Below are 11,267 nucleotides of genomic sequence, written 5' to 3' on the forward strand. Positions count from 1 at the left end.
AAAACATATACATTTGTTCCTAATCTAGTTTTTTTATAATGCAACATTTCAGAAGTTCCCCTGGAACTTATTTATCTATTTTCTTTTATTCCCTGCAATCACAGAACACACACAGCCTCATGCACAGCCGCACCAACTCACAATCTACTGATTTTATTGAATTACTTTATCATGACAATTTAAGTCTCTTATTACAACAAAAGCACACAAATCAACTATACCACACTCACACACAGCCTCTAGCAACAATACGTACACTTAAACTTGTCACAATCTTATTTATTTTGTAAAAACACTGTCCCTGTGTCATGTCTGTTTGTGTGTTTGCCGCCTGTTTTCTTTGTCTGTCATGTCCTTATTTGTTTAACCTGTTCCCCATCAGCCCTGCAACCACCTGACCTCCTGTACACCAGCACTTCATCCCTATCTTAATTCAGCTTGTATTTAAGTCCTGGGTTGAGTTAGAATTGTCAGTTTCGCTTAGGAACCTTCCTAACGGAGTGAAATGACCCGGAAGTACCCAAGTGGCAGTCATGATAAGACCTGTTTGAATTCTCTAGTCTAGATGATAGGAAAGGAGCTTCAATACTTCCTTTATAATCTCCTTTAGTTTAGGAAACACTGGACCTTCCCTTAGGAAATTAAAGGAGAAAATGCTCATTACAATGCCTTGCAGCCGCAAGACACAACATTCGACCGATCACGGAAACAACCGATCATGACAGAGAAATTAATATCATGAAAGTTACGGTGCTTATTAAACGTTTCACAAGTTACACAGTAACTTGCCAAAGTGCTTAGTTTTGAACGTTCAACAGGGAGGCTGACAACAATAAGTTTCACTTGACTTTTTTACTTCAGTTCCAACCTAATGAAGAATATAAAGTATTTTTCACTTTAGTCTTTGTTGGATTCTTGTGAGGTAAAGTTCTGTTTGCCTTGCCTAGCTGTACGTTACATGAAATAATTAAAGTTCCTGATGTTGAATCTTGGCAAGATGTATATTTTTAACGCTTCTGATGAGCTTAGCAACTTGTTTTGGAAGATTTTGCCACCAGTGTATGAATAAACAGAGTGAATAAACTGCAACAGGCTGCGAGTGGTCACTAAGACTAAAAGGCTTTATAAATTCACTCTATTTATAGTATTTTAAGACTAAAATCCGGGATCAAAGTACTTTACCAAAGAAAAACTGTTCCAGGCCAATACCTCAACATGTTTTATAAATGACTCACTTAATCTAACCCGGCTAGGACCGAAGGCTATTCCCCTCCTCAGCCTGCTCCTGGCAGATGTCCAATCGCTGTAAAAAAGATGGGACAATACGACTCCATCCTTTCATCCCATGTCAAGCAGATGAACTTGAAAGGTGCACAGCGGGACAGAGTGGAGGACTCTGCTGAGATGAGAGAAGGTCAACTGTGTTTACACCAGTGATTCTTGGTTTGAAGTCAATGGATAATGATTCCGTGATGTGAAATGTTTAAATATAAAAAATGCCAGCAATATTATCTGCCCATATAATTCACCATTTGTTTTGTTTGTTTTAAAAAAGAACTTGAGAAACAGATACCATTCTCTTTGGAAATGCTTTATATTAAGCTGCTATAACCCTGAACAGTAATCTTGAGATGGTATACTGTACATCAGGAATGGAAAATACACACAAACCCCTTAGCTCAGAATAAATCCCCTTTAGTGTTAACATTTTATGACCACCTCCTTGGTGATTAGAAGTTGTTACTGTGTTGTTGCAATGAAACCCAAGGTTAATATCATTTCTTGTGTTTATTTTCCGTAACAGCACCAGTTGTTGCCAAAAAACCTGCCAGTTGTGTTTATCGTATAGCGCCGGCCCAAGATGCAGGCAGTGCTGTCAGGAGTTGAACTAGCGTTTCTGTAGTGATGGGCGAGTGTTTTTACCTCAACACAACCTGAATGTCTGCCCTTCTGCTTATTGATTTTTGCTGTTTTATCCAAGGACACAGCATGTGTAAAATACAAGACCTTGACAAGTCCGGGCTTTTTCTAGTTAACATCCAACCTGTAGGTGATTGCTCACTGTGTGTGTGTGTGTGTGTGTGTGTGTGTGTGTGTGTGTGTGTGTGTGTGTGTGTGTGTGTGTGTGTGTGTGTGTGTGTGTGTGTGTGTGTGTCTTCGTTGTTTGCTTGTAAAAGTAATCTTTAAAAATATTTCCTCAATATAGTATTAGTATATCCGTAGTTTGTGCATGTGTGAATCTTTCTGGTTTGCTTGTGTGTGTGTCTTCTGCCACTGCTGTCCCTTTGTAATCCTCAAAACAGGAGTTCAGCCGAGGACGGAAGAAAAAAAGAGAGATGGAAGCAACATGTCAGGCCGAGGAGTGAAAGGGGCTATTAATCATAATGAATGTCGGAAAACGAGCAACTCCCTGATGAGCACGCACAAACAAAAACACAGGAACACACACTTTCCCCCCCCTCCTCCCCTGACTAACAGACTTTCACAGCACCACAAACGATAACTAAGGCAAAGTGGATCTCAACTTAGGTACCTGCCTACGCCTGGATTCCACCGGGTTTGTTCCGACCTCCGAACAGCGTCATACCCCACCTAGCGCGTTTCAGAAGCGGAGCATCTTGCGCGCCGGCTCGCAGTTTTTGTTGATTTGGGCATATTTCCTCGACATTTGTACAACTGCAAGAAAGTAACTAAGCTACTTTGTACAGACAACGTCATCTCTTAAGTGAACGACGGGAGACGGCTCGCGTCCGCGAACGAACCGTTTTTGTTTTGTTAAGTAGCCTAATACAAGACAGAATGATATGATGATGATCTCCGCGCTACAGCTGCTCCGTGCATGAATGCATGCAGTGACATGTCATATCCAAGGATTAGAGACGGTTGGATGCTGCTGCTTTGAGCATTGCAATATATTTATTTGTATTATGTTTTTTTATAAACAACCCTTAAATCAGACTTTAGTTACACCTGAGTAAAATTCAGGGAAAGGTGATTGTCAAGTGCCAACAATCAGGAGAGATATTTGATAGTAGGTGCTTGAGAAGATTAAACATTTATCTGCAGATCTCTATAAAGTATATTCATTAATCGTTATTCTCTACTAATAGTTAATTCAAAACTGTATATAGGCTAATTGATATTTTGCAAATCCCTTTCAAGATTTTCTAAGGTACACAACTGCGGTGTAGTTATGCTCTGAGGCTGACAAGTGAGCGGCCCGACCAAGTAAGGAGACAGAGGCAGAACGTCTTGATACAACCCGGTGTGGGTATTTATTCATCTTTTGTACATGGTTGACCACATCAATATCCCCCAATGACTGTCTCCCACACTATTCCCTCCTTAAATGAGCCCAACATGCCACCCTTTATAGCCCCACCCATTGGACCTTACCATCCAAAAGGGGTGCCATGTGCAGAGATGGTCAGCTCAGATAAGGACCGTAGTTATTCACAATAAACATTTAGTGGAGAATGACAAACATCCTTTACTTACATTATATTTAATTACTGTATGAAAATAAAAACCGTTATAAACTAACAAGCCAAATGTACATGATAACAAATCACCCCTGCCTCCAACCTGCTCCTTTAACCCCATCCGGAACGATAAAAAGGATCCGCTGTTTCCCCGGGGACCCTTTACGATGACGGACCTTGAGACCGGAGACGGGAGAGCAGGCGGAGGTGAGTGTTATGATGTTGACTGTTATAGGAGTAACTTGTACCATTAATGCACCTTATATCATGACCTTTACACGCTAAACCTATCCTTTGCACATAATCTCAACCGCTGTCAATCTACACAAACCAACACTTTTGGCGCTCTCGCTATAACTCCCCTTTCTTTCCAGGTGGAGCCGAGAGCCCGACCAGCGTCTGCCAGACGACATCACAATTTAATACGGTTGAATCATTTAATCATGGGCGTAGGAAGCATCCTGAATGTGGGGGGGACATTTTTAACGGGGAGTGTGGGGGTCCCCCCCCACGAAAAAAAAAAATAGATTTCCTGTATTCTGGTGCATTTTAACAGGTGGTTTGATACTTTTATGTGGCTATACTAGCATGAGAAAAATGATGGGTACATTTTGTAATTTCATCCAGTAGTAAAGAAAGGAAACATATTTGATTGTTAATTCAGAGCCGTCTTTGAATTAATAAAAAGCAGTTTAAATGCCCATTTTTTGTACATTTATATACAACAATAAATATTTGTGAGTGCATTGAGAGATATTATTGTGGAGTCATTTATATATAAATCGCAAAATACATTTGTGAATCCTTCTGTGAGCATTTATTAATATTGAGACTGATCTGACTCCATACAGATGTTAAGTTCACCTAGGAATGGTATCATTGACTTAAATGTTGCTCTTCTGTCTATATTGGTCACATGATGCCCCTTGACTGAAATGCTTCCTGTTCGATATCCCCACTGAGTTCCTTAACATTCTGGGATGAGAGTCCACATCACAATTTACTCTAAACTGTCATATCCCTTTCATCACTCACCTCAGCAATGGACATCTCTCCACTGTCCCTGTGTTCTGCCTCTGACTCACTCTCAAGCGCCTAGATGTCAACAGAGGTGGTGAAGTGATCACTATTTATTGAGCAGTATACTCTTTCACATTGAATCTTAACAAGTCATACTGAATGTAAATACAACTGACTCTAAAGTAAGTCCCAGTCTGTGACATTGGACATTTTGAAGACTCAAAGTCCCAAGCAGTAGGTAGAATATTAGCTAGTCTATGTAATGTGCACAGAAAATAAATAGTTAACTGAATACTGGGATGGAAATGGCCTATAAGCACTCAGTAAAACATAAACACACACAAAAAGCTTCTGAATGATAAGAAGTATAATTAAAACATAATGCACATTACCATTTTGAGAGAGACTACCGAAGTTAAAGAACAAAGAAAATAATCTCTTATTGAACTGAGGCTCCAGTAAAACACACTGACTGCGCCTCTACAGTACATCATGGTGTTTACATGAGCACAGAGAGATGGGGTTATTCATGTTCCCTGTTTACATGATAAATACTAGTAACCTGGCATTTCGATGCCTTTTCTCAACTAAACTATTCAGTATTTGTATCTCTCTATCATGACATAAAGACGAAACTCCTCTCCAGAAGTGAGACGCTTTTGCCCCCGCCACCATCACTGTTAACTGATTAACTGCTACCAGCTGATTACCTAACGGGCAAAATGGGCAGTTTTTTTCCCCCTCTTCTTTGAAAAAAATGTTCTCATGTCCATGTTGTCTGGGGGAGAAAACATATGAAACCAAGAGATCGTCAGCTTTGATTTTCGCTGTATTAACAATGTCCTGAACACTTGGTGTGTGTGCCTTACCTCCGCTACCGGCATCGCTTCAAACAACAGATCAGAGCTGTCCAACTATGACAACAGTCCTTGAACATGCGCGCGCTATGGGAGAATCTGCCTTGGTGCAAAGTAGCAGTGAAAACATGGTACGGAGTTTCATTGATTTGGGCATTCTCTCAATAAACAAGTGGAATGGATTTGATAGTGAAGCACTGACACAGCGCTCTACAAAGTGCAGCGAGTGGATAGACCGATTCACGGACTTTCCACATGGTAAAAGTGGGGGGGTCTAAACTAATCATTTCAAAAAGTGGGGGGGACTTGTCCCACCCTCATATAATGGCTGCTACGCCCATGCATTTAATACACACTACATCAATAAATAGTATAAAATGTGCAAATAGGCAATGTTTAACTGTACTGTGCAAATCCCGCTAATAAAGTGCAAACTGTTCACTAAAGTGCTGAGTGACATTTGTCCTGTGCAAACCCCTATGTGCAAGATTACCCGGCACAAAGCCGTCAGTCCATAGTGACGAAGTTACCTTCGTCACATATGCAATGAATGAAAAACATGAACATTATTCAACAAAAATAATTCAATCATGTGCTTTAACCACTAGGCGGTGCACACAAGGTACACACAGCATACTAATAATAACTTTGTATTATTAGTGTAGGACACTTATGTATGTATGACATCTGAAGATGTGTGGTTTTATTCATGTTTTTACATAATGTTACAGGATATTGCTATACTATTTCTTATGTTTTACTTCTACACATTAATATCTGATTTGTAAAACATCACAGATAGAAAGATATATCCGTCATTTAATGGTAAGCTATTGAAATTATGATTCCATAGATGTGTCTCCCATCACCCAAATCCCCTGACTATTCTATCAACTCAGTATTTACATTCTTTAATTCAAAGAAAATCAGTAATATCTTTAAAAACTACAAGTCCTTTTCTATCAGCTGTGCACCATTATGGTGTAAATATAACCAATCTACCAATTGGATCAAATGTAAAAGTCAGCCGAATTACTATTGATACTGCAAGGAGACGTATTTTGTGAAAAGAAATGTAAGATGTTGTTTAATTGTTGATATATTTATGATCCACGTCACATATTCAGTTTTGGCGGCAGTTCTTCCTGTTTGTCCAGAAGTCTGGGCTGGGCTGTAGATGGTTTTATATACTATCATGATTAATTGTGTTTTATGCCGTTTGCCAAGACTTGATAAGTCGCTCGTAAAACACAGGAGGTATGGAAACTAAGAACACCATATGAGGTAAATTGTACAGCTAATATAACACAACACATTAGTTGTATTTCCTTTAACTGGTGGATATAGAGTTGCTGCAGTGGAGACCAGTGGCGTTGCGCAATATTTCGGGGCTCCCCCGCAGGTCGGACCATGGGGCCCCGCCCCCTCCCCTAAATCAATAATAGAGTGACATGGGATAGACATCGCGGCCACTTTTTTAAATGTTTATTTTTTCAGGCATCTTTTGTAAACAGTAGGCCTATAGGTCAGTAGGAACTTTCTGTATAGATACATCTGATTTAAACAGTAAGGTCAGTAGGAACTGTATAATAATATACATCTGATTGAAACATAATTGACAAATACAAACAAGTGGCTGTGTATTTTTTGTAACATGAAGGTATATTGTAGAACGTTATAGCCTATCATCATTGGAGTTCACACAACGGAACGGTTCACATAACATTCTGTATAAAAGAAAAGTAGCCTACAAAAAACAAGCAAATAAAACACATCCTATATAGGCTACAAAGAGGATGCAATCAGGAGCTGCTTTGTAGGCCTATTATTTTATACGAGCACATCTCCTGGCATTCTTCTGCGCAAAGTCCTGTATAACAGTCTTTAAATCTATACTGCGCGTGCGTCGGCTCTCAATACTAAGGACTGCTAACCCAGACAGTCTCTCTTGCGACATTGTGCTCCTCAAATATGTCTTTATTAATTGAAGTTTTGAGAAAGATCTCTCAGCACTGGCAACAGTCACGGGTATAGTTAAAAACAATTTCAGTGCTGTGGCAACATCGGGGATACTTGGCAAAATGGACTGATTTTCAATGAGCAGGGTTTGTGCAAGGTCTTTGATTGTTCCACGCTCAATGTTCTTTATAGTAGGCCTAAGACCATTCCGGAGGGACAGGATCTGGAAAGGAAACTCGGCTGACAGGTCGTCTTTATACTGGCCTGATAAAGCACTTGCGGACTCAGACAGATCCTTGTCTGTTGCGCGCAAAAGTTCGCGGGGAAGCAGAAAAGAAAATCGCTGTGCAACTTCGCTCATTCCAACAAATCGATTTTTGAGTTGGGCAACGACAATATCGATATTTGCGTAAAATACCGCCACTCTAAAATGCTCCCCTGGGTCTTGGAGCCGCTGGTCCTCGCAAAGCTCTGAAAAGTGCCTCTTTGTGCGCCTTGCGCGTCTTTCTTTGAAGAGACTGTGGACACCCCATGAGGATGCCAGGTCTTGCGCGTGCGCTTTTAAGCCATCAAACTCTCCTCGGAGTTGGGCAAGTGTATCGGTTGCGTTACCAAGCATTGCTGTCGCCTGTAAGAGGTCCACGTCTTTGCGCTGGAGAGCTTGGGACACAATGTTGACTGTTTCAAGGACCTTGCCCTGTATTACAGTCATTACAACAAACTCAAAGCTCTCCATGGCCTTTTTCAAGCCAGTCGCCTCGGCACGTTCCTCGCTTTTTTTGGAGAGCAAGTCTATCTTAGTTAGCGCTTGCATAATGTCAGCATAACGGAACCGCAATGATTGGACGGCGTCTTGTCTTGATGCCCATCGTGTCGGGCATAGTCTCTTCAGTGTAGGCTGGCCAGCCTTGGGCACTGAGAGGTGTGTTTCCAAAAGCTCCCATCGTTTGATGCTTCCACTAAAGAATACATATAGCCTTTCAACAGTGTCGTAGAAGTCTTTTATCTCAGGTATATTTTGGCATGCGTCATTGAGTACAAGGTTTAAATTGTGAGCAGCACAATGAATGTACACTGCGTTGGGCTCTTTATCCCTTATGTGTTTTTGTACACCGGAGTAGACGCCACTCATATTGCTAGCCCCGTCATATCCTTGTCTGCGGCACTTCCCAAGTAGTATCCCCTTTCTCTCCATCGATTCGAGAATTTCTCTCTCTAGACCTGCAGCAGTTTGGTCTGTGACTGCATGGAAGCCCAAAAAACTTTAGTTTATTTTCACCTCTGTAGGGTTTCCATTTTCATCATTTGCTATAGTAACATATCTGAACACTTGACTCAGTTGGTCTACTTTTGAAATGTCCTGGGTAGTATCCATTATAATCGAATATAATTCTGCATTCTGTATGTCTGTAATGATTGTGTCCTGCACTTTTTTCGATAGCAATGAAATTATTTCGTTTTGAGTTTGAGGACTTAGGTAGTGCACCTTCTTTTTGCTTTCAATAAGCCTTTGCAGAACTGGATCATAACGCGCCATAAGTTCTATGGTAGATAAGAAATTACCATTATCTATATCACCTATTTTCTCCGGAAAGCAGAGTTGCGAGAGGCCAGTGTTAGTGTAACATCAGTTATTCTGGTTAGGACCTCGGTCCAAAACCCCACCTCTCTCTTAAACTCAGATGATATTTGCGCGTCAATGGTCAGATTATTTTTCCACGTATCATACACGACACATGCTGCCAAATGAGAGCGAGAGAATTCGTGTTCCTTAATCTTTTTAGAGAGACCCTGCCAATCATTTATTCCTATTCTCCACGCTTGGTGGAGGTGATGGGCAGACGGTCTGTCACCGAACAGCCAGCACTGCTCACAGTACACCCGGTCCATAGATGGCGAGTAACATAGCCACTTTCGTGGAATTCTACATCCAATTTTGGATGTTTTGTTATAGAACTCTTTTGAAAAGCACCTTCCCTTCCCATCCCTTTTGAATGGCCCTTCAGGCTTGCATGGCCCGTTATTCAGAATGTACCGTTTAACATCATCGTCTTCTAAATCTACAGGGAATTTCCCCCTATCAGTAGGGTATTCAGTCACAGAGTTGTCGCTGGCCAACGTGTCCCTGGGGTGGGTGGGAGCTGCTGTCACTGTCGGGGCACGGCTAGCTGGCTGGGCAACCTTGGCTATGTCTGAACTGGCCTCGGAGGGGGCACAGCTGACTTCTTGCTGACCTGCAAAAAGGAACGGATTATATTGCAATTCCAATGTAACCTGTAGCATACTGACTCGTACTGTTTATGGCGATTGGCGAATAAAACTTTCTATTATTCTAACCTGTCTCGAAGCGTGAGGCACGACTAGCTGACTCGGCTGTAACGGGGCTGCTGGGGTCTGTGGGGGCACGGCTAGCTGGCTGGGCAGCCTTGTCTATGCCTATGTCTGAACTGGCCTCAGAGGGGGCACAGCTGACTTCTTGCTGACCTGCAAAAATGAACGGATTAGATTCCAATTCCAATGTAACCTGTAGCATACTGGTTATGGCGAATAAAACTTTATATTATTCTAATGTCTAACCTGTCTCGAAGCGCGAGGCACGACTAGCTGGCTCGGCTGTAACGGGGCTGCTGGGCTGTCTGCCTGGACTCGGAGCTGACGGCCGGGGGCCGGGGGGGGTTGCTAGCGGTCTATCTGCAGTAACGTTAGAGTCTACGTCTACCTTTGCTGCCTGCCGGAACAATGACGTTATTTTAGGTAGTTTTGCCCTCTCCTGTTCGGCTTTCGCTCTCATTTTGCTTTTCTGAGCACCGCTTGGGTAGTGGCGCTTCATTTTTCATGTTTACCGGCAACGCAACTAATGAACGTTATTTATATGAGCAATGCTTCCCGCTTTGTTTTGAACGCTGCCCAGCCTGCCAATGAACATTAGTTATCAGCCGGCTAGCCCTATCGCAGATGAGCAAATAATTATAATGATACACTGTTGTACTACTACAGGCAGCGTACACATGACGTAGCAACATAGCAGGGAGGGGGGGGCCCCGCCCTCTGCACCCTGTTCCCGCGTTACGAAATCTAAGAGGATAGCCTACAGTGGGGGCGGGGCCCCCTAAGCTCCGGGGCTCCCCCGCACCGCGGGGGGTGCGGGGGCCTCCGCTACGCCACTGGTGGAGACGCTGCGCACAGCTGATCGACAGCTGGGACGCAAACCACCAAATACAAAAACATAATTCAGATCCAGTCGTCATGACTCCACTCCGGAGGGATTCCCCGATCATTTCTTACAGTTTCTCATCAAGGGGGTGTCTCCTGTCCCCGGTACAAACACACTGCCTGAGGAAGGCTATGTGTATTTATTTTGTCATTAGACTTTTTCGGACCACTTATTTATTTATTTTGGTGACGATCCGACCTCCATGCTGCTACTCTGTTTCAAACTGCATCCACCAAACAATATGATTTATCTCGACCTCCCCAAAAGAACCAACATCTGACACGGTGTGAGGTGTATTTTTTAGCTGTTCTGTCGTCATTTCCTGCTATCTTCTTCATAAAGTCAGTCAAAATGAATGAATGAATGGGCGTTTCTTTGACTATTTATAGGCAAATATGGGCGTTACGTGAAGCCCGCACAAGCTGCACCGCATTGCGAGTCGATTGTGATTTATAAAGGGAAACCGGCGTAGGGAATGCCGTACGCACTTTCCTCGCCGGTACGCAATGTTCGGTGAATCGGAAAATGTATGTAACTATTTTTCGGATTTCTACTACGTAAGCAACCTTCCCAGATCAATCCTACACACGGCGTTATAAATGAGGCCCCTGAGCAGTAGTTATCAGCCTCTCAGTCTGACAGCAGAGGACTCTCCCCCCACCTTGTTGTTGAAACAGCTCCTTATATCTGTTAGCGCAGCTAGCTAGCACCAGATGCTAACAACGCACGCTTTCT

General features: G+C 42.5%; 1 protein-coding gene across 1 annotated transcript; it reads right to left on the reverse strand.

Annotated features, from left to right (window-relative positions):
* Positions 1-8,896: 8,896 nt before the first annotated feature.
* Positions 8,897-10,148, reverse strand: LOC117539788. Its single transcript, XM_034206112.1, has 3 exons — positions 9,896-10,148; positions 9,656-9,802; positions 8,897-9,552 (listed from the first exon to the last, which is right to left on the reverse strand). The coding sequence occupies exons 1-3, from the start codon at positions 10,146-10,148 to the stop codon at positions 8,897-8,899; spliced, it is 1,056 nt and encodes a 351-aa protein (XP_034062003.1).
* Positions 10,149-11,267: the final 1,119 nt, after the last annotated feature.

This window comes from Gymnodraco acuticeps, unplaced genomic scaffold (assembly GCF_902827175.1).
Source record: "Gymnodraco acuticeps unplaced genomic scaffold, fGymAcu1.1, whole genome shotgun sequence".
Classification (NCBI taxonomy): domain Eukaryota; kingdom Metazoa; phylum Chordata; class Actinopteri; order Perciformes; family Bathydraconidae; genus Gymnodraco; species Gymnodraco acuticeps.